Here is a 25,994-nt window from a genome sequence, read left to right as displayed (position 1 = left end):
TGCTGGCAGCTAGAGGAGGTGCCGCCGTGCGCCCCGGGGGCGAGGACCCAGGGATGTGGGTGGGGTCCGGACGGCAGGTGCTGCCAGGTGCCCGTCTCCACGTGGATGAGCGCGGAAGATGTGCTGTGGAGAGAGCAAGTTGCTGCAAGCACGTCCTTTATGGAAATGCCGTAAACGCACGCAGAGCCCCGTTCTCCATGGCTCGTCCGTCCACGTGTGCATGGTCGGCGGGCAGGGGGCACGCGGGGGGAATGAGGAGCCCGGATCCAGGACGGGGGCGGGGGCGGTGCCTGGCGGCGAGGGCAGGTGCACAGTGGCTCACCTCTCTCCGTGATGCTTCATCTCTTCCCGCTTCGTGTGTGATACTCACACGGCACACGGATATGGCGCACGAATGTTGAGGACACACCGATGAGGCTTCGTGTACACGCGTTGGCCTGTGAAGCCACCTTTCAGATCAAGAAGTAGAAGCTTTCTAGCACGTCCCAGGGCTCCCTCGTGCCCCTTGCCAGTCTGCCCCTTTCCCAGACTTGATGCATTTCTTTTAGGAAATGGCTTAAACAGGGGCGCCTGGGTGGCTCAGTCGGTTGAGCGTCCAACTTCGGCTCAGGTCATGATCTCACGGTCCGTGAGTTCAAGCCCCGCGTCGGGCTCTGTGCTGACAGCTCAGAGCCTGGAGCCTGTTTCAGATTCTGTGTCTCCCTCTCTCTCTGACCCTCCCCCGTTCATGCTCTGTCTCTCTCTGTCTCAAAAATAAATAAATGCTAAAAAAAAACTATAAAAAAAAAAAAAGTCAGACACATAATTGACTTAGCCACCCTGGCACCCTGACAATGTAATTTGAAAAGTCAGTGATGAAACATATACAGCACCAATGGGATTTTTCAGCATCAATGGATTTTATTATAGGTAGCTCAACTTCACTCTAGATCTGATAGTTATACCTACACCTTCTAAAACTGTTATTGATAATAACAGATAATACTATTTACCTTGCAACAAATACTGTTCATAATATTAACTCATTTAATAAATTCTTTCCATTTTCATGTGGAGATGTGTTATTACTTTAAAGACTGCACTGGGGCGCCTGGGTGGCTCAGCCAGTTAAGCGTCTGACTTTGGCTCAGGTCATGATCTCACGGTTTGTGAGTTCGAGCCCCACGTCAGGCTCTGGGCTGATGGCTCAGAGCCTGGAGCCTGCTGCGGATTCTGCGTCTCCCTCTCTCTCTGCTCCTTCCCCGCTCATGCTCTGTCTCTCTCTGTCTCAAAAATAAATAAACGTTAAAAAAAATTTTTTAAAAAAAGGCCTAAAGGAAGTTTGGGATAATGCTAAGATGTGCCAAATCTGGGTTTGTGGCTGTTGGTTAGTATTTTTCTCCGGTCTTTTTCTACATCCTCTAGATACCATCATCGTCATCAAAAAAGCAGAGGGGTGTTTGGTTAGACGTGGGGTCAAGAGCCCGGGCAGCAGTGTGGCATGGGTGTAGCATGGACAAAGGTCCCGGGGCCAGAGCAGAGGCTCAGGCCGCCCTGGGAATCCTGAGAATGGCCTTGTCCCTAAGGGAGGTTCCCAAGACATGGCTGCTTTCGGCTGCATTTCCAGAACTGTCGAGGCTTGGACAAGGAGTCGCCCCCGAGGGTCCCCTGCAACCACCCAGCCTGCCACAGAGGGCATTGGCACGGCCTGGAAAAGCCGATCGTGCCTTGGGCAGCAAGGGCTGGGCCCGGAGCCCCTGCCCACCCATTCTTTCCGGGTCACCAGCTGCCCATTGTGTCCCTCACACGGGCCTGTTTGCGGCAACTCTGTGGGTGGCCCAAGCCTCTCATTGTCCCAGCACAATGGTGGTGGCTTTGCTTGTGCGAAGAAACCAGGACAGGAAGCCCGATCTAGGCCAGCGCTCCCAGCTTCCTGCTGTCCCCCGGCTGTGCTGGGCCAGCATGCCTTTGTCTCCCTCCAGTCTCAGGAGGCTGGAGGCTGGCCTTCCCAGCAGCGGCGTTGCCCTGCTGAAATATCCCCTAGGAGCTCCTGTCCCCTGTCCCTGTTGTCCTTTAAAAGGGAAGGCCAACAGGCTTCTAACAGGCTACCAAGTGGCTCGAGTTGAGGCTCCTGCTGTGTGTCAGACACACTCCATCCCTTCCTTTGATTTTTGAGTGCTTGCTGTGTGCCAGGCACTCCTCTCAGCCCCTGAGATACAGCTGGGTCAAGAGAGGCAAGCTCCCGGGGCACCTGGGTGGCTCAGTGGGTTGAGCGTCCGACTCCGGCTCAGATCATCATCTCACCGCTCGAGAGTATGAGCCCTGCGTCGGGCTCTGTGCGGACAGCTCAGAGCCTGGAGCCTGCTTGGGATTCTGTGTCTCCCTCTTTCTCCACCCCTCCCCTGCTCATGCTCTGTGTCTCCCTCTCTCTCAAAATAAGTAAACATTAAATTAAAAAAGAGAGAGAGAGAGAGAGAGAGGCAAGCTCCCTGAGGGCAGCTCACTTAATCCTATTATATTCTAAAAGGTAGGACAGTATTGCTATGATCCCCAATAGTAAACTGAGACTCAGAGAGGGTAATGCATTTTCCTGAGGTTACACGGCAGGAAGGTTTTTTTTTTTTTTTTTTTCAATATATGAAATTTATTGTCAAATTGGTTTCCATACAACACCCAGTGCTCATCCCAAAAGGTGCCCTCCTCAATACCCATCACCCACCCTCCCCTCCCTCCCACCCCCCATCAACCCTCAATTCTCAGTTTTTAAGAGTCTCTTAATGCTTTGGCTCTCTTCCACTCTAACCTCTTTTTTTTTTTTTTTCCTTCCCCTACCCCATGGGTTTCTGTTAAGTTTCTCAGGATCCACCTAAGAGTGAAACCATATGGTATCTGTCTTTCTCTGTATGGCTTATTTCACTTAGCATCACACTCTCCAGTTCCATCCATGTTGCTGCAAAGGGCCATATTTCATTCTTTCTCATTGCCACGTAGTATTCCATTGTGTATATAAACCACAATTTCTTTATCCATTCATCAGTTGATGGACATTTAGGCTCTTTCCATGATTTGGCTATTGTTGAGAGTGCTGCTATAAACATTGGGGTACAAGTGCCCCTATGCATCAGTACTCCCGGCAGGAAGGTTTAAACCCAAACTGTCAGTTTCCAAGCCTGACCTCCATTGTTGGATTGCGGTAAAGGTTTCATCCCAGCCATAGTCCTTTCTGATCTTGGCCCTTGCCTTAGGAGCTGGTGTAGATGACCTCACCTCACTCTTTTCATCTGTCAAATGGGCTTTTAATGTAAGATGGAAAGGTGGGAAGTGTATGAAGACAGGAGGGCTTCTTAGAGGAGGTGACATCTGGCCTAAGGCCTGATGGATGAGAAGGAGCTGGCCCATGGCAGAGCTGGAGAGAAGATCCTGGTAGCAGGAACCGTATGTGCAAAGGTCCTGAGGCAGGAATGTCTCTTGGCGGGGGGAACAAACAGAATGGTAGTGGGGCTGAAGATTATCTAGGTGTGGGGTGATGGAGTGCTGGAAGGTGTGGTCAGAGAGATTAACTAGGACGAGATCATGGGGGCTTTATGGGCTGCGGAAGGACATTTGTTTTAAAATTTTTTTTTAACGTTTATTTATTTTTGAGACAGAGAGAGAGCATGAACGGGGGAGGGGCAGAGAGAGAGGGAGACACAGAATCAGAAGCAGGCTCCAGGCTCTGAGCCATCAGCCCAGAGCCCCACGCGGGGCTCGAACTCACGGATCGCGAGATCGTGACCTGGCTGAAGTCGGACGCTCAACCAACTGCGCCACCCAGGTGCCCCAGGACATTTGTTTTAAAGTGTAGCGGGGGGGGGGGGGCGCCTGGGTGGCGCAGTCGGTTAAGCGTCCGACTTCAGCCAGGTCACGATCTCGCGGTCTGTGAGTTCGAGCCCCGCGTCAGGCTCTGGGCAGATGGCTCGGAGCCTGGAGCCTGTTTCCGATTCTGTGTCTCCCTCTCTCTCTGCCCCTCCCCCATTCATGCTCTGTCTCTCTCTGTCCCAAAAATAAATAAACGTTGAAAAAAAAAAATTAAAAAAAAAAAAAAAAAGTAAAGTGTAGCGGGAAGCCAGGGAGAATTTTAAGCTGCGGATTGACATCTGATTTACCTATTTAATAGGATCCCTCCGGCCGTGTGTGGAGAAAGGACTTTGGGGACAGTGAGGGGGAACAGGGAGGAGGTGATGGATGTGGGGAGAAGACGTTGGATTTTTTAGTGCCTGTTGAAGGTGAAGCTGAAGGCATTTGCCGATGGACAGAAGGTGGGGGGGGGTCCCAGGGAAAGAGAGGGGTCAAGGGTGACTGGGACAATTGGGGGGTTTTCACTGGAGCCCTTGGTAGGCACAGGTGCTGTTGATCAGGCTGGGAGGAGAGCTTGGGTGGTGTGGGTTTGGAGGGGGGCTTGGGAATTAGGTTCTGGACACTCCCAGGCACCCAGGCCGAGTTGTCCAGTCTTCAGGGGAATCCAGGCTGGGGATGTAAACGTGCTGGGAGGACTGGGTGAGGCTGCCTTGCTGTGTGTCCCCGACTTTCCTCTCCGTGACCGGCTGTGTGAGCCACCAGTGCACCACCTCCCGGGAGACCCAAGCCTGCCGGTGGCCAGGGCCCTGCGACAGCCACTGATGTCCCTCGGGTGATGGAAACGGGTCTCACAGCCGTCTGTGGAAGGCCAGCCTCCCCTGTGCCTGCCTGCCCCTGCTGTCCTCTATCCTGGGTGTCCCTTCCATCTCCCGCCGCTCGGAGCCCTCCCCGGGCAAGCATGGTCACGCGACACGCACTCTTGATTAACCTGCAGCCGGCTTCTGCGGTGGGGACACGGTGCCGTCACCCAGGCCTCACTCGCAGAGTCGCCACTCTGTAATCAGCTGTGGCAGGAAGGGCAGCTGGCAGGCCACCCCAGCTCATCGTGGCCCAGTGGCCGCGACAGCACCGTGAAGTCATTTCCTCAGGGGATGTCACATGGCTGTTGCCGGGTCAGCCTGGGTCCAAGTCCCAGAGTGGGGCCGACCAGGCAGAGTTTGCCGTGAGGGGACTGGCCTCGGTATCCCCGGGTGTGTCGGCCACCCCCCGCCCCTCCTTCAGGTCTGTCCCCCGCCACCCCACCCACACCGGGGCCAGGCTGCCGTCATTTCTCATCAGCATGGCCGCGCCCCTCCGTTCTGGTGCCCCCACTTTCACGTTTGACTCCTAAAACCCGGTTCCCCACGAAAGCCACCGATATTTTGCCAAGATTTAAAAACAGACTTTGCCTTAAAAATCTTACTTTCTGGCTTCTGTTGAAAACAGATCCCAGAACACCTGGCAGTGCTGGGCCCGCCGCCTCCCCACCTGACCACGCTTGGAAGGGAGACACGGCCGTCCCCTCCGATGGGACGTGCTTGCCAGCTCCCCACAGTCCCCGACGCTCCCCTGCCTTCATCGTCTGTCACACCACAGGGGAGAGAAGTGATTTCTCTATTCTGAGCCCCTGAGAAAAGTGGCAGAATGGCTGTGCTCCGTCCAAACATCAGGGTTCCGGGCAGCTGTAGAAGAGAACGAGGATGCTGTCTGTGTAGGGATCTGAAGGATCTCTGGACAGTACTAAGTGGAAGAGCAGGTGCAGCACGTCCTAGGGATGCTGCTGTGTTTTGGTGTGAAAAAAGGAGAAAAGTCAGAATACGTGTATGTGTGGGGCGCCTGGGCGGCTCAGTCGGTTAAGCGTCCGACTTCGGCTCAGGTCATGATCTCACAGTTCATGGGTTCGAGCCCTGTGTTGGGTTCGGTGCTGACGGCTCAGATCCTGGAGCCTGCTTCGGATTCTGTGTCTCCCTCTCTCTCTCTCTCTCTCTGCCCCTCCCCTGCTCATGTTCTGTCTCTCTGTCTCTCAGAAATAAATAAACATTAAAAAAAAAAAGAATACATGTACGTGTGTGTGTATCTGTGAGTATTTGTGTTTGTTGCTTTTGCATAAAGATTCTCTGGAAGGTTATGGAAGACACTTGTAGTTGTGGTTCCTGTGCGGGGGATGGGGAGGAACTCGATGCCTTAGGGCTCAGTGTGTAGGAGAAGAGACTTGTCGTATTTTTGACTTTTTATATTTTCGACTCTCGAACCATGTGAATGTGTTATGATTTAGAAGTTAAATTTTTTTTAAGTTTATTTATTCTGACAGAGAGAGAGAGAGAGAGAAAGAGAGGGAGACAGTGGGAGGGGCAGAGAGAGAGAGAGAGAGGGGGAGAGAGAGAATCCCAAGCAGGCTCCACACTGTGAGTGCAGAGCCCGATTTGGGGCTCGAATTCATGAACCTGTGAGATCGTGACCTGAGCCGAAATCAAGAGTCATAGCGCGTAACTGACTGAGCCACCCAGGAGCCCCTGGAAGTTAAATTTTTGAGAAAGGGGGAAAAAGAGAAAGGGAAATGAATTCTAGTTTTAGAGGGAGAGCGATGGGTAAGGAAGCAGATGGGGGCGCGTCTCCCTGAGGGCAGGCTTTGCGGGTGCGTCTGCACAGGGTCTGGTGTGCGAGACGCTCAGTAAACGTTTGTGGACCGAATGGGGGTGAGGGATGTTCCTGTGTGTTTTTTAACGCAGAAGCCGGGGAGGTTTTTCCTTATTCCCCACCCAAGTTCCTGGACTGTGGTACCTCCTGTGTCCTAGGTGGCGTTTGAACGTGTCACCCTCCTTTCAGGCCACCCCGGAGAGATCAGAGGCCTGGGTGCTCACCTCTCCCTGCTTCTCTTCCCCCAGGCATTCCTGCATCGCATCCGGCAGAACGTGGCGGACTCCGTGGAGAAGGGCCTCACGGAAGAGAACGTCAAGGTGTGGATCGCTGGGCCAGCCCCTCTGCCGCTGTGTGCCTTGCTCACCACGGCCATCCTGTCTTCCAGTCTTCTCTGTGCCAGGCCTCCTGGCGTGGAGCCAGCGGAAAATCCCTTCCCAAGCGCCCCTGGGAGCCTGGCCCCCCCAGCTGCCCTCTCGGCGGCCCTGGCCCGTGCCCCTGCACCGGGCATTGAGTGTCGAGGCAGAGCGGTTGAGCAATTGGGTCTGGCCTTCATCTTGGCTGTGGCTGTGGGGAGTTTCGGGAGGACGTCAATAGGCCCTCTGTGTGCACGGCAGAGGCCCCCGCACTCGCCAGGCCCGGCTTTCCAGTGTGACCTCACCCTCTGGGAGGCTGCCTTTGGTTCTTGGGGCTCCAGGGTCCTGGTCCGGGGGAGAGGGGAGACAGCGTGGGGTGGGTGTCAGAGGCGGCCGACCTGGGTAGCACGTGAGGGACTTGGTCAGACAGGATGTTCTCCCCACATGTGTCGGCTAGTCTGGACAGCAGCCTTGCAGTTGATAATTCTGAGCTCAGTGTTTCGGGTAAAAAGCCGAGGCTTTAGATGCAAAGAGATGTTCAGGGTCACTGCATGGCCGGTCCCCGATGGTGCTGGGATTTCGGCATTTTATGCATGCATGCGTTCATTCATTTATTCACTCCTTCATTCAGCAAATATTTACTGAGGACCTGCTGTTTGTTTGTCACATGTATTTATCACACTCTGTTTCTTTATTGCGATTCAAAAATTATGATAATTTTAAATTGTAACTTATTTCAGTCTTTAAAAGATTACTTTTTTTGTGAGGTATATAACTCACATGCAGTAAAGGGTGTCGGACGTGATGCAGTTTCACGTGTGAACACGTCTATGTAACCATGATCCAAATGAAGACAGAGCATTTCCTGCCCCAGCAGGCTCCTGTGTCCCCCTGCCAGTAAATGCCCACTCCCCAAAGGTGACCATCGATTAGTTTTGTCTTTTTTAAATTTTTTTTATTAAAAAAAATTTTTTTTTAACATTTATTCAGTTTTGAGAGACAGAGAGAGACAGAGCATGAGCAGGGGAGGGGCAGAGAGAGAGGGAGACACAGAATCCGAAGCAGGCTCCAGGCTCCGAGCTGTCAGCACAGAGCCCAACGCGGGGCTCGAACCCACGGAGTGTGAGGTCATGACCTGAGCCGAAGTCAGACGCTTAACCCACTGAGCCACCCGGGCGCCCCTCAATTAGTTTTTTTTTTAAATGTTTTATTTATTTTTGAGAGAGAGAGGAGAGCGTGAGTGGGGGAGGGGCGGAGAGAGACAGGGAGCGAGAATCCCAAGCAGGCGCCACCCTGACAGCACTGAGCCCGACGTGGGGCTAGAACTTACGAACCGTGAGATCATGACCTGAGCCGAAGTCGGATGCTCAACGGACTGAGCCACCAGGTGCCCCAGTTATTGATTAGTTTTGCACTTTTATACAAAAGTGAGCTTTTTCACGTCTGGTATCTTTTCTCACTGTTACATGTGTGAGGTTTGCCCATGTTGTCATGCATAGCTACGATCCGGTCTTTTTCATTGCTGGGTAGTAATCCATAGTGTGAGTGTCCCATAATTTACCATCCATTCCCCTGTGGATGGATATTTGAGTTATTTCCAGTTTGGGGCTTTTATGACCACACAGGCTGTCATTTCTTTTGGGTACACACTCGGGAGACAGATGTTCATTTTGAAATTTACAGCCATCCCTTGAGGTGAGTGTAGTACATAGTATGATCTGTATCTATCACATCTGTCCTCAACGTAAGCGGATCCAACCATGTGCACTGGACAAGATGGGAGGCAGAAAAATAAGCAAATAGTGCAGGTGATTCTTCCAGCCACCTCACATGATGAGTGTGTCCTCCAGGGCTAGGCGGAGGAGGAAGGGCAGAGACTGAGGAACGGTCTCCAGCCCAGCCTTCCCTGCCCACCCTCAGGCCATCTCCCTCTGTAGACTTTCTGGTACATTCCAAAGGTCCATGGGGTTGGTCTTCATTCCTTGAGGTCTGGACTCACCTGTCACCTTCTCAGCAGGGCTGTCCATGACCCTCTGTCCCACCCTGGGACTCTCTTCGTGTTTTCCTTTTGTCTTTAGTGCTTCTTACCCCCTAGAAAACTCTGTTTTTTTGTTTTGTTTTGTTTTTTAAATAGGCTTCATGCCCAGCATGGAGCCCAATGTAGAGCTTGAACTCAAGACCCTGAGATCAAGACCTGAGCTGAGATCAAGAGTTGGACGCTTGGGGCGCCTGGGTGGCTCAGTTGGACGGCCACTTCGGCTCAGGTCACGATCTCGCGGTCCGTGAGTTCGAGCCCCGCGTCAGGCTCCTTGCTGACAGCTCAGAGCCTGGAGCCTGTTTCAGATTCTGTGTCTCCCTCTCTCTCTGCCCCTCCCCCACTCACACTCTGTTTCTCTCTCTCTCAAAAATAAATAAACATTAGAAAAAAAAAAAAAGGAGTTGGATGCTTAACCAACTGAGCCACCCAGGTACCCCCTGGACGGTTAAGCATCCGACTTCTGCTCAGGTCATCTCATGGTTCGTGAGTCTGAGCCCCTCGTTGGGCTTTCTGCTGTCACCACAGAGCCCCCTTCAGATCCTTTGTCTCCACTCTCTTTGCCCTTCCTCCGCTCATGCTGTCTCTCTCTCTGAAAAAAAAAAAAACATGAAAAAACAAACACTTGTTTTGGTTCTTTGTTTGTTGCCTGTCCCCTTCCATTAGAATGTCACCTCCATGAAGGCAGGCACATGTCTGTTCCCTGCCGTATCCCCGAGGGCCTCTAACAGTGCCTGGCACACAGTAGGTGCTCAGTCAGTCAGTATTTGCTGAATGAATGAATAAAAACCCCAGAGGGAACCACAAACCAGTCGTAACACTGGTTACCCCTGCTGTGGGCCCCAGTAGGATGGGTGGGAGGAGGGACTTCTCGCTGGATTCATTTTACTGTGCTTTAGTTTTTGAAACATCTGAGGACCTTCTTCAAAATTAAATTAAAAAAAAATGTACCTCTTTTCAAAAAAAATTTTTTTTAATGTTTATTTATTTTTGACACAGAGAGGGGGGGGGAGAGAGAGAGAGACAGAGCATGAGCAGGGGAGGGGCAGAGAGAGGGGAGACAGAGAATCCAAAGCCAGCCCCAGGCTCCGAGCTGTCAGCGCAGAGCCTGATGCGGGGCTCGAACTCATAAACTGCAAGATCATGACCTGAGCTGAAGTCGGACGCTCAACCGACTGAGCCACCCAGGCCCCCTCACCTCTTTTTTTTTTTTTTTTTTTTTTTTAAGGGAAAGAGGATTTATGCAGTTCAAAAGAACCTTAAGTAGATGAAAGTCTTCTTAATTCTTAGTTCTTCTTCCCAGAGGTCCCTGCAGTGACCAGCTTGACTCTTCACTCAGATAGGCTCTGCTTTCATTCCCCTGGGGAGGAATGGCTTTTTTTTTTTTTTTTTTTCCTTTTGAAACACAGACGGCCCATGCTGGAGTCTTGTTTGCAACCATGACTCCCCCCTCCCAAACCACCCCCCCCCAACTTAACAATATATATTAAGGGTCATTCCAGGATTGCATGTCCATATATACAGATCTGCAGATTCTTCCTACAGACTGCATAGTATTTCAGTATGTAGAATTTACTTACTTAATTATAATCAGGCCAGTTGATCCAGCTATCTGATGAGTCCCCCCTTTGGCCATTTGCCTTTTCCCCACATTTTTGCTATTGCCGACAAGGCTGCAGTGTGTCCTTGGCTCTCCACCAGGCTCTTCACCTTGGCATTATTAACACTTTGGGCCGGATAATTCTTTGCTGTGATGGGCTTTTCCTGTGTATTGTGTTTAATAGCATCCCTAGCCTCTACCTATGAGATGCTGGTAACATCCCTTCCCCACAATTTGTGATGACCACAAATGTCCCTAGACATTGGCAAATGTCCCCTGGGGGGCCAAATTGTCCCTGGTCGGAGACAACTGATTGCCAGTTAAATCCTAAAATGTAGAATTGCTGGGTCAGGTTGTATGTGCATTTCAAACTCTGTAGATTCATTCAGGGGAAAAGGTAGCCTTATGTATTGTTTGTGCAAGTTTAGACAGCATATTGAAAAAAGATTTTTTTCAATGTTTATTTTTGAGAGAGAGCGGTGGGGGGAGGGGCAGAGAGAGAGGGAGACACAGAATCGGAAGCAGGCTCCAGGCTCTGAGCTGTCGGCACAGAGTCCGACACGGGGCTCGAACTCACGGACTGTGAGATCGTGACCTGAGCCGAAGCCGGACGCTTAACTGACTGAGCCGCGCAGGCACTCCTATGAATATTTTGAACATCCTTCCCTATTGTATTTTCTTTGGCCACATCATGTGATGGGTGCATGGAAGGACCCTCATCGTTTTAAAAATCAAGTCTTCTGATCCACCATGCTCGTTGTCGACCATGATGAAAATTGTGATGAATGTCTTAATATCTAGTTCCCTGCATGCTGAGTGTGAACCTCCCTTCTGCTGCTTAGTGGACTGCGTGACCTTGAGAATATTAATTTATTTTGGGTCCCCGTTCTTCATCTATAAATGGGGGATGACGGTAGTTTCTGCCTCATGGAGTTACACAGAAAATTCGATGCCGTAAATGCATGTGAAGTTCGTAGCACAGGATTAGGCATGAATAGATGCTGGCATTATTTTGTTTTAGTTATTTTCGTGAGTGGCTAAACTGGCTGCAGTGTATCAGTGTGCCTGTTGCATCATATTCTCGTCTGCACTGGGGGTTATGCATGTTCTTATGCTTGATTTTGCTCTCCCTCTGTGCCTTGATTGACTCTGTCCTCGGGCCTCGCTTTTCCTCCCAGATCCTGTTCTCGAACATCGAAGACATCTTGGAAGTTCACAAGGATTTCTTGGCTGCCTTGGAGTATTGTTTACATCCCGAGCCTCAGTCTCAGCATGAACTTGGGAACGTTTTTTTAAAATTCGTGAGTACGGTGCCCCAGCCCCTGTTGGAGCGTGTAGCTTTGGGGGAGTGGGCCTCTTCCCCAGCCTCCTCTGCGGGCCTGTCTGGGACACGGAGAGGCAGGTGGCAGGCCCAGCCTCTGCCCACAGGAACAAGGGGAAGCCGTTCGGCCCCTGCAGATTAGTGCTGTTTTTAGTTGTCTCTCCCTCCCCTCGATGCCGTGTGGAGTGCGGCTGCCTTTTCCTCGGGGCTCCTTGTGGCACGACCATGTCCTGGGGTTCCCATGACCTCCTGGGCTGGCAGGACCCTTCTGCCGCAGAATGACCAACAGGGTAGCCAGTGCCAAGAGGGTGGACCTGGGCCAGGCAGACCTGGGTGTGAGTCCCAGCTTGGCCACCCCCCGACCCACGAGGGTGTCTTGGGTTCCCACTCAGCTGCCGGTCGGAGAGGCTGATGGCTTTTCACAATAGTCTGTCTCTTCCTGCAGGATTCCCGAGTTGCTTGGAGTAGTGAGAGAATGGTTGGCGGGAGGAGGGGGTGGGCACCCTAAAACCTGACCACCACCTACTGAGTTGATGGCAAACTAGCACAGATGTTCTCTTTGTGCCGGGTGCTGTTCTCAGTGCTTCACGTATTTTAATTGATTAAAACTTCACAACAACCTTCGACAGTGTGCATCAGGGGAACGGAGGCCCAGAGAGGGTAGATCATGATTCAAGCTCACACGGCCAGGGAATGCTGGAGCTGGGACTTGGGCCATTGTAATTTGGCCCCAGGGCTTATGTTTTTCATCACCTTACACGCTAAGTTTCCTGAAATGCATCCTAAACACCTACTGTGTGCCAGGCGCTGTACTTGGCCCTGAGGAATGCTGCCCTAAATAAGACAGATTTATTGTCACCACCGTGAGGCTCGTAGGCTGCAGAAACGGAGGCTGCCAGTACAGATGGTGACCCGGGTTACAAAGGATATAAAATACAGATGTGCGAGGAGTGACTGTGCTCGAAGTTGCTTGAAATTGGGAAGTCAGGGACACGATTGCTAGACGGAGCAAACAAAAACACCCATGACATCTGAGCAAATTGGCAAATGAAAGATAATTCTTTAGTGTGAGTATGTCTCATGCACTGTTTGGGACACACTTCAGTAAGAAATGATTTGTTGTTCCTCTGAAATTCAGACTCATCTGGGTGTCCCGTGTTTCTCGTCTGGGTGTCCCGTGTTTTATCTGGCAACTCCGACTGCCTCAGGGCAGACCTCTGGAGCATGGTAAAGTGGGATGATCTTGGCTGGGGGTGGGGGTGGGGGGTGGGACGTTCCAGAGGGAGACCCTCGGGAGGGCAGAGGCCCTGGACCAGGTGTCCACGGAGGGGAAGGCAGGCAGGCTGGTGTGGCCGGTGCAGAGTCAGTGATGGGGGGCGGCGGTGTGCAGGGATGCCGTGGGGGCAGATCCCATAGAGATCTCCCCCTAAGAATTGCAGGTTTGTAGCAGGGTCGTGCGGTGTGAGTGGCTCTCACCCCCTCCCTGTAGCTGTGCGGATAAGCGGATGATACGTTGGGGAAACCCTCGCAAAAGTCAGACCGGGATCTCACGCTTCCCTCTGCGATGGGGGAGGCGTCCACGTGGCCAGCCTCCGTGTGAGCCTCAGTCTTTCTGGGTGTAAAGGGAGTGGCCTGGAGCAGATGGCGTCCGTGGAGGCAGCGAGGCTCCCGGGCCGGGCCCGTTGCGGGCGGCAGCCGTCACCTCTGACGATCCGTGAAGCCTCCCCGGGGGCTCGACCCTCTCCCCCAGCTGTCTCAGCTGGCATCTGTCCACTTCTCCTCCTTCACATCCCAACCCCGCAGCCACAGGCTCCCCGCCCACCACATCTGTGTGTGCACAACTGCTTGTCCCTTTCTTCTTGGCACAACAATCAAAGCCCCATGTGGGGCCCCTGGGAGGAAATGGAACACTTGGGCTCTGAGCCGTCAAAAGCAGCATTTCCGTATCTGCAGGGTCTGGGGCCCCGAGACACAGCTGGGATTAGGCTCCCGGCAAGGACAGGGGAGTGATGGAGCCGGGCATGGTTTTGGGGAGGGGGTGTCTCCATTTGCTAAATTTAACTTCTCCAAGCCTCAAGTCCTGGTCCCCTGCCGTTTTCACAAGCTGAAGGAGAGGATGACAGAGTGGAAGAGGGGCTCGGGGGAGCCTCCCCTCACTGCAGCCACGGCAGACATCGCTAATCAATCACAGCATTCTGCCTGGGCTCCCTGGGCTGGGGGTGGGGCTTGAGACTCCTTCTCACCAGTTCCAGCCAGTGCCACTCTTTGATTGGGGTTAGCGTGTGAGAATAAACAGATCTGCCTCTGCTTTCTGGCCCAGTCTTTTCAGGGTACAGATGGAAGTGGACAGGGAGACCCTGTCACCTCACCAGGCTTGGGGCCAGTTTTTCATTTTCTCCCGCCTTTCAGAGCGTGCATTTATTAGGACTGTCTTCATTGCAAGTGATGAAAACACCAATTCAAGTAGGCTTAAGCCAACAAAAAAGACTTTATGGCTCATACAAACAAAATATTCCAGTGAGCGGGATTTAGGCATAGCTGGATCCAGGGCCCCATATGGTGTTTCCAGGACTCGGTCTTTCTCTTTAGGCTCTGATTTCCTCTGTGTTGGCTTCATTCTCGAGGGGCGGGGGGCCGAATGCCTCACAGGGTGGCAGACGTGGCCTTTAGCAGCTTCAGGCTGACAGTCTGCCAGCTCGGCAGTGACAGTTCAAAGAGAGCCTCTCTCCACAGTAATTCCAGCATGAGTCATTGAGGGCTGTTCTTGGCCCAGCTTGGGGCACATGGCCACCGTTGCCAGGACAGGGGACTCTTTGATTGATTTGGCCTGGGTCGTGCGCTCACTTGCGGTGCCTGGGAGTGGGGTGGGGTCAGTGGGCTCAGTGGAGGAGGTGGTTCCCAGGGGAAAAGTTCGGGGCCGTGACCAGAACGAAGACGGGGGAATGGGTGGCGGGTGGGTAAAACCAGGCACGTCCCAGCAAAGAGCCGAGGCCGCGGCTGCAGTGGACCAGGGTCATCTAGAAGGAGCGGGAGCTGGTTTGAGGTCTGTTGGGCTCCTCTTAATTCCTCCTGCTTCCTTGCCTCCATTCATCAAGTCCTCACGACGCCTGCTCCCTGCTGGCGACTCCAGTCCCCACTGGCACTACAGCAGTGACCCCAGCCGATGCAAGCCCCGCCCCCACGGGGCTCACAGGGCAGGGGTGGGTGGGGGGAGGTGGACACTGCACAGCCAAGAAGGGAGACGTACCTGAGGTCAAGGCCTACTGCGTTTCCCGGATTCTGCCTGGTGCCTTTCCCTGCCGGCCTTGTCTAAACCTGTGAACCCACTCAGCTCCCTTCCTCCCCACTTGGCGTCTCTTCTTTTCACCATCAGAGCCTACCCACCCAGTGCCCCACCCTGTTCACAGACCTGTTCACCCGCGGTCCTGACGATGGTAGTGAGAGCAGCCTCAATAACACCAACACTAATACCAGCCAAGACTTAGTGAGTCCTCGATCTGGACCATTCGAAGCACTTACAACGTGTTCACCTGATAATCTTGCCAAACCGCCTCTTGGTGGGGAAGCCGTTATTGTCTACAATTTATGGACAAGAATGCAGAGGCTCTGAAACATGACATGCCTTGTTCAAGGCCGCAGAGCTGGCAACCTGGGAAGCCAGACCGTGAACTTGGGTGGAGAACTTGCGATTGCACGTATGAGGTTGAGGTTGATGCCGCTATGGTCTCAGGGGCTCTGGTGTCTTATCTCTGAACAGCGCTAGTAGGGGCCCCCCAGTCACTAGAGCTCCTTACATATGGTTGGGACCTCCTGCTGTCCTTCATGTGCCTGCATTCAGAGCCCAGCCCCCCCTGTAATAGGGCCCTGCAGGCCTTCTCTGCAGGAGCAGGCCTCAGGCGGGCCACTTCCTGTCACCTTCAACCGGAAAGGCCCTTTCTCTCTTCTCTGCAGCCCACCTCCCCGTGGTCCGCAGCTGAGGCCTGGCTCCACCTGTGTCTAGAGGCCTCCCTCCCTCACATCTTTTGTCCTCGCTTGGGTGAACCCCTGTGGTGCAGACCTCCTGACCAGTCTCCACGGGCCTTGATGGCCCCATGGGCTCACTGGAGACCAGTGGAAATGGAAAGCGTCCGCTCGGGCAGCGTGTGTGCGGGGGGCAGGGGCGGGGATGCTGGGGTCCCCTTTTCCCCTTCCCTGCCCTTGCGCGTCTGCAGACACTGGGTGAGGGAGATGGTCGGGGACTCTGTGTGTTTCCGTGTGCATGCAGACATTGGTGGTAGTGTTTGGAACATGTGGCTTGTGTCTTGTAACGTTTCAGGTCATTTGTAGCCGCTCCTGGGAGGTAGGCGTCAGGGCCGTTTCTCCTGGATGATCCTAACGTTGTCTGTTTTGGTGTTTTTCTCTAATATTCATGTTTGCCCATTGTGTTTGTAGCTAATACTTTTCGAGGAATTTTGAAATATTATATAGAGTTCATCGTGTCCCACTTGTATTAAATATTAAGTTATTTACCCCGCCAGCAGCGCAAGCAGTGAGGGGCTGTTATCATGTCTGTTTGGCGGATGAGGAAACCAAGGCGTAAAGAGGTGAAGCAGCTTGTCCAGGGCCACACCCGCTACTTAGGGAGCCTGGGGCTGGGTTTCCTACCCAGGCGGTCTGGTTCTCGAGTAACTTTTTCATCATTCTCTGCAGTCCCGTCCGAGCTTTGCTTGTGGTGTTGTGGCTTGGGTTTTGTCCCCCTGTTGCCTCCCGCTCCCATCCCCATCTTCGGTCAGGCCCCGGAGCTTCATGGCAGCAAGGGGCAGTTGAGAGAGGCTGTGAGACCCCGGGCTCGGGACTTGGCCTTGGTTTTCCCATGTGTGAGTGGGGCGGATCCAGTAACTACCTGGCAGGTTCCTGCGAGGACCGAATGGGTTTACCCTCTTTCCAAGAGACTAGTGCGAGGCGTGTACTAAGTGCTGAGCACACGCTCCGTGTCGGCCAGTGGCTCCAGCTGTGGGCCCTTTGCTGTTTAGGGCGTCTGCTCAGAGGGTGCACACGGAGCCCCCAGAGGCGAGCCTGGGCAGGTGGGGGCGGCTTACTGATTCTGAAACCCATCCTCTCTCCTCTCTGGTTTTCTGCTTCCTGTAGCCGCCCATCGGCAGGATGACTGGGGGGTTTGTTTAGAAACAAGATGAGTTACTTGCTTTGTAGACCCGCCTCTTCCTTCCTTAGCTTCTTGGGGTCTCCTGCCCAACCCCCACTGCAAGGTCAAGGCCCTTCAGCCCTTCCTGTCCAGCGGCTTTACCCAGGACATCCTTGTTTAGGGTTTGGCGGGCTGGGAAGCAGTATTGTGTGAGCCTTTTGGAACCAAGAATGTTCAGTGCAAAGCTTCCTGTTGGTCCCAGAAGCCCTGACGGATGGTTACAGACCTGGTGACCTACAGATGACCTCTAGATTGGAAAGAGTCCGAGTTGGGGCTTAGGGGGCGTTTGGAGGTCAACAGAGGTATCCCCTTGCCTCAAGGCTGTCGCTGCTATGTGGCAGAGGCCAGCGATCTATTTTCTCCCCCACATTCCTGAGCTTTATCTAGATTCTTTAGGTTTGTATATACAGGGCATTGCACGTGGTAGGTGTTTAAGGTCAGTTATCTGGCAGGTGTTCATCGAGGGGCCTACTGTATGCCAGGCATTGTGCCAGGGTCTGGGAATACCTCAGTGAGCAAGATGGATGTGGTCCACTGCCTTCAGGGAGCGGACTACCCTGCAGAAAAGACAGATAAACAAATAATCTGAATAATTCCAGATTATACCTGGATGGCTGCTTTAGCTAGGGTAATCCAGGTGGCATTTGAGGAGGTGGAATTTGAGTTGGAGAGTAGTCAGGCCTGGGGGCATAGTGTTCTGGGTAGAGGAAATGGCAAGTGCAAAGGCCCTGAGGTAGGAATAGGCTGGCAAAGTCAAGGAGTAGATAGAAGGCCAGTGAGATGACGTCAGAGAAAGACAGGGTCATGTATCTGGCCCTTGAAATTCATAATCAAGTGTTGGATTTCATTTGTAGTGTAATAGAATACCACTGGATTTTTGTTGTTTTTTTTAAAATTTTTGTTTTAAATGTTTGAGACAGAGAGACAGAGCATGAGCTGGGGAGGGGCAGAGAGAGAGGGAGACACAGAATCTGAAACAGGCTCCGGGCTCTGAGCTGTCAGCACAGAGCCTGACTCGGGCCTCGAACTCATCAACTGTGAGATCATGACCTGAGCTGAAGTCGGATGCTCAACTGACTGAGCCACCCAGGCGCCCCACCACTGGGGGGTTTTAAGCAGGGATGTGACACAGTCTGACTTGTGCTTTAATACTAAGGGTGGACACTTCTTGAGCTCCTACTATATGCTGAAACCTTATGTTTTAACTCATTTAATTCTTACAACAACCCCACGAGTTAAGGCCTATTAATAACTCCACTGATGAGGAAACTGAGACACAGAGCGGTCAGGTACCTTGCCCAGGTTCACGCTTGTAAATGCAGAGCCGGGATTCAATCCCAGGCTGCTGGCTTGAGTCCGTGCACTTGACCCTGGGCTGTGCTGCTTCCTGAAAGGTTACTCAGGCTGCTGGGTGAAGAATGGGGACAGGAGTGGAGGCTGCGAGGCCTGCAGCGAGTGGGAGCCACCTTACCTGAAACCCCTCCTGCCGTGTGGTCGCTCAGGCTCTGGGCCAGTCCTTCCTCCCAGGCTGGCCCAGCTGTCAGCACATCTCAGAGCACCTGCTCTCCTGCCACGGGCTGTCTCCCACAGGCTCTGTCCTTGTCTTGCAGAAGGACAAGTTCTGCGTGTACGAGGAATATTGCAGCAACCACGAGAAGGCCCTGCGGCTGCTTGTGGAGCTCAACAAGATCCCCACTGTCCGCGCCTTCCTCTTGGTAAGTTTACTTGTCTTCCACTCGGCTTCGGCCTTGCGAATCCCTGGGCACGAGACAGCTTCGCGCTGACCTGTGCTGCCCGGGGTCGGCTGGGCATGACAGCTGGGGTAACGCTGGGATCGCCGAACGTTTTCTGGAAAGGGCCACATTTTTGCCTTTTCGCATCATGCGCTCTCTGTCACAGTGACTCAGTTCTGCCCTGGTAGCATGGAAGCCGCCATAAATAATATATAAAGGCGTGAGCGTGGCTGTGTTCCAGGAAAGTTTATTTACTAAATAGGCGGAGGGCTGGATCTGGCCCTCGGGCCAAGTTTGCCAATTTCTGGCCTAAAGTCGTGATCCTGAAAAGAGTGGTGTCAATGGTAGTAATAATTGTATTATTAGGATTATTTAGTTATGAGTGAAAGAAAGCCCAGTTAAAATTGGCTTAAGCCAAAAAAAAAAAAAAAAAAAAAAAAATACATGGGTTCGCTTTTCTGGGAAGTTTAAGACCCCGGAGGGCTTCAGGCACTGAAGAATCTAGGTGTGTAAATATGTCATCAGGGACGTGTTTCTTGGTTCTGCGTTGCCCCGCCTTGGTTCCATTCTCAGGGAGGCTGTCTCCTTGGGGTTGCCAACGTGGCCTCCAGCAGCTTTGTGCTCATACCTCTGATAACTGAGCAGCTTTAGGATAAGAGAGCTCCCCTTGGTTCAGCAGTAACAGCAAGAATCCTGGGTCTGATGCTCATTGGCTCAGCTTGGCTCAAGACCCTATCCCTGAACCAGTTGTTCTAGATGGAGGGGTTGGTTGTTGCTGATTGGCTACTTCTGGAGCTGGAGGGCAGAGTCAACTCTACCCAAACCACCAGCCCTAAGGGTGGGGTGGAGCCCGAGAGGGCGTTGGCTTGCGTTTGTGGAAGTAAGCTGGGACTAGATATGGGTCGGGCCACACCCCAGACATCCGTGATGGCCTTCGCTCTACAGGCTCTGTAGTTGCAGAGAGCTTGGCTTGTGGATGAAGGTTCTCATTTGTGACTTCCTTGGGGCTTTACCAGCCACTATCTGTTGTGTATGAACTAAGATATACATTTGTCTGCTCTGCAGACATGCCAAATCACAGCGGTTTCAACAAGATAAATGTTTCTCTTTCATGTTAACAGTGCGGATATAGACAGTCTGGGGCTGGTATAGGGGCCCTTATGTCAGGAGCCAGTGCCCTAGTGTGCACCCTCATCAGCAGGGTGTAAGTCGACTTCTCACCACTTCCACGTTCCAGGTAGTGGGATGCAGAAGGGCGGGAAGGAGGGCCTGCCCTTCTCCTCTTAAAGGCATAGTTGCACACATCTCTTCTACTCACATCCGGGACCTAGTCACACGGCTACACCCAGCTGCAGGGAAGGCTGGGGCATGTAGCTGTGTGCCCAGATGGCAATAATGTTGCCGTGGAAGAATACCTTGGGGGACACCGCATAGCCTTTGCCACAGGTGATTGTGATGAATCGCAAATCTTCAGTGACTTCCTAAGACTACGTGAAAAGTGATTGATGTTCTCGTGGTTTCAAATCCTGATCTTTCTTTTATTTTTTTTAATGTTTTAAAATGTTTATTTATTTTTGAGAGCAAGAGAGAGAGTGCACGCAATCAGGGAAGGGGCAGAGAGAAAGGGAGACACAGCATCCGAAGCAGGCTCCAGGCTCTGGGCTGTCAGCCCAGAGCCCGATGTGGGGCTCGAACTCACAGACTGTGAGATCATGACCTGAGCTAAAGTTGGACACTTAACCGACTGAGCCACCTAGGCGCCCCTCGATCCTTCACTTCTAAATCCCCTGCTCATTCAGTCAAAGACCAACAGTCCCGCCCCAAGTACCGTTTTATTTCCCAAGGGCACATAGAGAATAGAACACCCGAGAGTAGAGTGGCTACGGGCCGTAGCAGAAGGAGTGTTAACCACGCGCCCAGAGAGCCAACCTGCATGATAAAACTCTTATGTGTACTTCTCCCTGATGCACAGTCTCTGACAGAGTGTTTCCAGAATTTTGATTCAAAATGTATGTTTCCTTCGCCAGTGAGCTCCTGATGCTTGTGGTCCAGTTCCAGTGAGCGTCTGAGGAAAGGCAGATGGGTCAATGGATTTCCTTTTGTCTCAAGTGCCTTAGCATTCGGGGCCGATGCCGTTTGTTACTGCCACCTGCACCTTTACGTTTCCAGTTTTGTACTTATATTCATTCAAGAGTCTGGGCCAAAAGCAGAGATGAAGTCGCGTAGCACAAGACCACACACACACGACCCTGTTTCGGTGACCCACCTGCTGACCTTAGTCCCCAGCAGTCCCCGCTGCCCAGGCTCTATCTAGGCCTGGCTGAGGGTCCCTCTTTCTGGGGGTGTCCTCTTGGGCTCAGCCGTGTCTTGAGAAGCAGGAAGATGCCAGGATGGTGTTTGCAAGGGTGTGGGAAGGGAAGGGCCTCGCTTTTTCCTTCCTTCCTTCCTTCCTTCCTTCCTTCCTTCCTTCCTTCCTTCCTTCCTTCCTTCCTTCCTTCCTTCCTTCCTTCCTTCCTTCCTTCCTTCCTTCCTTCCTTCCTTCCTTCCTCTCTCTCTCTCCTGCAGTCTTCCTGGTGCACCAGGCTGCCGTTTTCCTAGCGACAGCTGGGCTGGGCCCGATCGGGCAGGGGGAGGACACATGGAGTGCCAGCAAGCTCGTCATCTTTCCCCCTCTTTGCTGGTGTCTCCCAGCTTTCGGCCACCTGCAGGAGAGCTGTCTCGAGTCTCTGATGGAGTGTTAAGACGTTGCGAATAGACAGGCTCTGGCTTTCCTCTCACGACGTGCTGTGTGCTAGCTGAGAGATAGAATGGCGACTGCATCATTCTGTGACTCAGTTTTCTTGTCGGTAAAATGGGGGTAATGTGTTCGTTTGTTTGCTCATTCATGCTAAGTGCTGGGGAATAGCGGTGACCAAGGCAAGAAAAGTCCTCCCTCTCGTGGAGCAGCTATTCTAGTAGGAGAAACTTACGTGATTGTCATGTGGTATGAAATCCCCCGGAAGAAATAGTCCCCATTAAGGATGACAGGATGTTTTGAGGGAGTTAAAAAGAGAGAGCGGCAAGGGGTATCTGGGAGGAAAGCATTCCAGGTAGAGGAATTGTAAGTCCCAAGGCCCTGAGGTAGCAGCCTGCTGGAGAAATAGCTAGAAGCCAGGGTAGCTGGAATGGAGAGTATGGGAGGAAGTGAGATCAGAAGGAGGGAAAGGGCTAGATAATGAAGGAGCATTTGGATAATGGAAGGGATCTGAGGTTTATAAAAAGCTTTTTCATTGCGCATACATGTAGTAAATGCACTCACCCGAGTCGGTTCTGTGAAGGAGGAGAATTTAGAGAGATAATTCGCCGAAGTTCTTCCCATCGTGCCTGGAGTGTGATCTTGCTGGAATAGTGAATGGCAACTCAGTGTGTGTTTGCTTCTTTTTTTTCTCTTAAATGAAAATAAAGCGAAACAGGAATTTGGAGTGTTTGGGGGAGAAGTGCGGTTGGCAGCTTTGACAGTTATGTGAAAACCCCTTGATCCCGGACAAAGAGGCCGGCCCTTCTGCCGCCAGGTCCTGGGGGCTTCTGGAAAGCACTCTGCTACCCCCAGGCTCCCCTCTCTCTGCCCGGAGCTGACATCACCAGGGCAGCTTGTGCTGAGCACTGGCTCAGAGGACAAAGGCCCGAGTGTGAACAGTGTGGGGCCTGGCATCTCCCAGCTGCCACAGCTCCGATCCCCCATCTGTGCCTGGGGGAGGTGCGGGGGCCACGCAGCTCCTGTCAGAGCCGGGGCCCTGGGGGCCCTGGGGTCTTGCTTCTCCAAGGAGAGGGCCCCTTGAGATCCCTGGAAGGCAGCACCCCTGAGTCTTGGACCTGTTCTTTCAGTTTTCTGCGCCAGTTGTCATGGGGGGGTAGTACCCCTGCTTTTGCGGGGGCCGCAACGATGAACTTTACATAGAGGCAGAGCACGAGGCACAGAGCCTAGCACGTGGTAAGCGCACGGTAAATGTTCCCTGGTCTCATTTTCACTGCAGTATAAGCAGGGAATTTGTCTGCTTTGCTGGGCAGGCTTCCTCGTGCTTGGAACTGTGCCCAGCACATAGCAAGCACACAGTGTAAATTCGTGGAATGAATGAATGAATGAATAAATGAATGAATGAGAATTCTTTTTCCCGAGAGTTCCTGTTTCGTTTGCAGTCTGCCAGCATGGTGTTGAGGAGGAAGGCGGAGATTGGGGGATGTGCTGACAGTTTGTTCATCCTTTGTGTCATTCGTTTGTTCATTCATTCATTCATTCATTCGTTCATTCGTGCATGCATGCATGCATATATTGGACACATAGTAAGCCCCAGGGACAGGACCGTGAGGGGCATGGTGGGGGACCCAGTTCACTTTCCAAATCCTGTTACCCTCCCTCTACAGAGGTAACTTCTCCCCCCATTAGAATTTGGTTTATTATTTTTTTTCCACCCATGTTTTTGTATTTCACTACAGATGTGTTCTCCATAAGCAATGCCTGGTTTTGTGTATTTTTATTTTATTTTCTTTAGATGTTTATTTATTTTTGGGAGAGAGAGAGAGAGCATGCATGGGAGAGGTGGGGGGGGGGAGGGGGGGGCGGGGATGGAGGATCCGAAGCAGGCTCTGTGCTGACAGCAGAGAGCCCGATGCGGGGCTCGAACCCATGAACCCAGAGATCGTGACCTGAGCTGAAGTCAGATGCTTAACCGACTGAGCCAACCGGGCACCCCTGTGTTGTGTGTTTTTAAAAGCTTTCTGTAGATGGGTTCATACCATGCACATCCTTTGGTGTTTGGGGTCCATCTGTGTCCCTCTGCGACTGTCAGGTCCCCCGTTTTTACCGCCATTTAGTGTGGCAATTATGTCAGTCTACCATAGGCATAGTTTCCCAGTCTTCAGTTGATGGTTATTTTTATTATTTTTTTTGGAAATTATTTTAAATTATTTTTACTGTTTATTTTTGAGAGAGAGCACGCGAGAGCAAGCTGGGGAGGGGCAAGGAGAGGGGGACAGAGGATCTGAGCAGGCTGTACCCTGTCAGCACAGAGCCCAGTGTGGGGCTCGAACTCACAAAACGCGAGCAGTTGATGGCTCTTTACCTCGCTTTCTGTTGTTTGCTATTCCATTCGAGGCAGTTTTGAACGTCCATGCTCCTGCATCTGGTGCGTGTCTTGAAGCTCTGATAGTTCCTATAGATCAGGAGTTAGCAAACTTTTCCGTAAAAGGCCAGACAGTAAACATTTCAGGTTTTGTGACTGCATGGTCTCTGTTGCAACTCCTCAGCTCTGCCGTGGTGGCTTGGAAGCAACCAGATATGGCACGAAAGCAAATAGATGTGGCTCTGTTGCAGGAAATCCTTGGTTACCAAGACAGGCAGTGGGCAGGATTTGGCCCACGGGCCGTCGATTGCCAGCCCCTGATCTGGGCTTTGTGCTGGCTTGAAGAGATGCATATTTTCATTTTCATCTCCCCTGGGTGTTGCTAAATTGCTTCCAAAGTCTGTCGCGGTGTTTTAAGAGGGCTCCCCATGGTTCTTTGAAGGTGGCCAAATCCCTTTGCCATCCCTGGTGAGTTTTAATGAAGGTCTTATGTCCTTTTGCAGAGTTGCATGCTTCTGGGAGGCCGGAAGACCACAGACATCCCTCTGGAGGGCTACCTGCTGTCTCCAATTCAGAGGATTTGCAAGTACCCCCTTCTCCTCAAGGTGAGATGTTCACCCATCTCCTCTCTCTGCAATAGAAGTGACAGGAAACCCAGCTCTGACTGGCTTAATCAAAACACTTGTGAGTTCAAGTAGCTGAGACGTATAGGTGTGGTGCTGGCTCTGGGCCGGGCTGGATCCCTCCACGACCTTCTGCTTTCCACTGTTCAGCTCTGTTTTCCGTGTGGTACCAGGTGGTCGTGTTACCCTGGCCTCACACCTCCCAAAGTTCAAGGGTAGTGGGAAAGAGGGAACCTTTCTTTTAGTAGCTCTGACATGAGTTCCCAGAGTCCCTCAGGCTTTGGCCACCTGTGGCTGGAAGAATGTGATGTTCTGAGTGGTTTGGGCCTGAGTCATGTGGTTTAATGTGAGCCAATTACATGAAATCTTCGCTTGTGCCCTTTATTCTTCTCCCGGGTGCTTGAGCTTGCACTTTACCCCAGTGGCTACGAGCTGGGCAGTGTTGGGCTCTGATTGGTTGAGACGTGGTCCAGTGACCGTGAGCTGGGCTGCGCTATGTTTTCATTGGCTGATATCAGGATCAGGTGCTCCACGCCTGACCCAGTCACTCTGAGCAGACGAGCTCTAATTGGTGCAGATTTATGTCATGTGCTCCAACCTCCAACCAATCACACGACCCCACAGGCCACAAGCCGGTGGGTGGGGGACCGCGGGAGCTCCTCATCACTGTCCTGGCTGTTTGCAGAAGAGGATATGGGTGATGCTGGGTGCACTGAGCTCAAACCACACACCTGCTGTCGTCTTCACTGTTTAGCCACCTTTGATTTAGCGTTGGTAGGGCGGGCCAGGGAAGATTTGCTGCTTGGGTGGTGACCCAAGAATTCTTTTTCTAATTATTATTATTTTTTAATTTTTTATTTATTGTGTGTGTGTGTGTGTGTGTGTGTGTGTGTGTGTGTGTGTGAGAGAGAGAGAGAGAGAGAGAGAGAGGGAGAGAGAGAGAAAGAGAGAGAGAGTGCAGGGGAGGGGCAGAGGGAGAGGGAGAGAGAATCGCAAGCAGGCCCCATGCCTAGTGTAGAGCCCAATAAGGGCCTTGATCCCATGACCCCGAGATCATGACCTGAGCCAAAATCAAGAGTCAGATGCTTAACCGACTGATCCACCCAGGCGCCCCAGAAATCTTAATTCTCAGCTTCAGAGTTGGCTTCTGGGTGGATCCCCAGCTGGGTGGATGGCCTTGCCACTGTCCGCTGCTCTCCGCCCAGGGTTTTCGACCCTTGGAAATGGTGGCTGTTGGCCCAAGCCTGCCCTGGCTCCATCCCGAAGGTCTGGCATCTGACGGCTGTTCCTTGGGGGTCCCTGCTGGTGGATTAATTTGGCTGATGGTGCCTCATTCATGCACCTGTCATTGAGGCCACATCATTGTCATTGAGGCCTTGCTCCATCAACTGGAAGGCAGAGCGGAGGGAGGGGAAGATTACTAGGGCCAACCTGAACTTGGCTTTCTGCTGGAGATGGTGGGGGACCCTTGAGTCTCTGAGCTGGACCAGACCCTTTCTGGGGTCTGTGAACAGAGGCCTCTAACCTGTGCAGCCATGGCTGGTGGGACAGTA

General features: G+C 52.4%; 1 protein-coding gene across 1 annotated transcript in view; it reads left to right on the top strand.

Annotated features, from left to right (window-relative positions):
- Positions 1-25,994, top strand: part of PREX1 (phosphatidylinositol-3,4,5-trisphosphate dependent Rac exchange factor 1) — a 186,285-nt gene that overhangs the window by 73,412 nt on the left and 86,879 nt on the right. Inside the window, exons 2-5 of the mRNA XM_086702427.1 lie at positions 6,741-6,812; positions 11,662-11,784; positions 18,597-18,701; positions 24,322-24,423. Coding sequence (XP_086558553.1) covers positions 6,741-6,812; positions 11,662-11,784; positions 18,597-18,701; positions 24,322-24,423 — 402 coding nt within the window. The remainder of the gene's footprint in view (positions 1-6,740; positions 6,813-11,661; positions 11,785-18,596; positions 18,702-24,321; positions 24,424-25,994) is intronic.

Source organism: Puma concolor, chromosome A3 (assembly GCF_028749965.1).
Source record: "Puma concolor isolate L17-30 chromosome A3, mPumCon1.1.hap2, whole genome shotgun sequence".
Classification (NCBI taxonomy): domain Eukaryota; kingdom Metazoa; phylum Chordata; class Mammalia; order Carnivora; family Felidae; genus Puma; species Puma concolor.
This window is presented reverse-complemented; position numbering and strand designations above follow the sequence as displayed.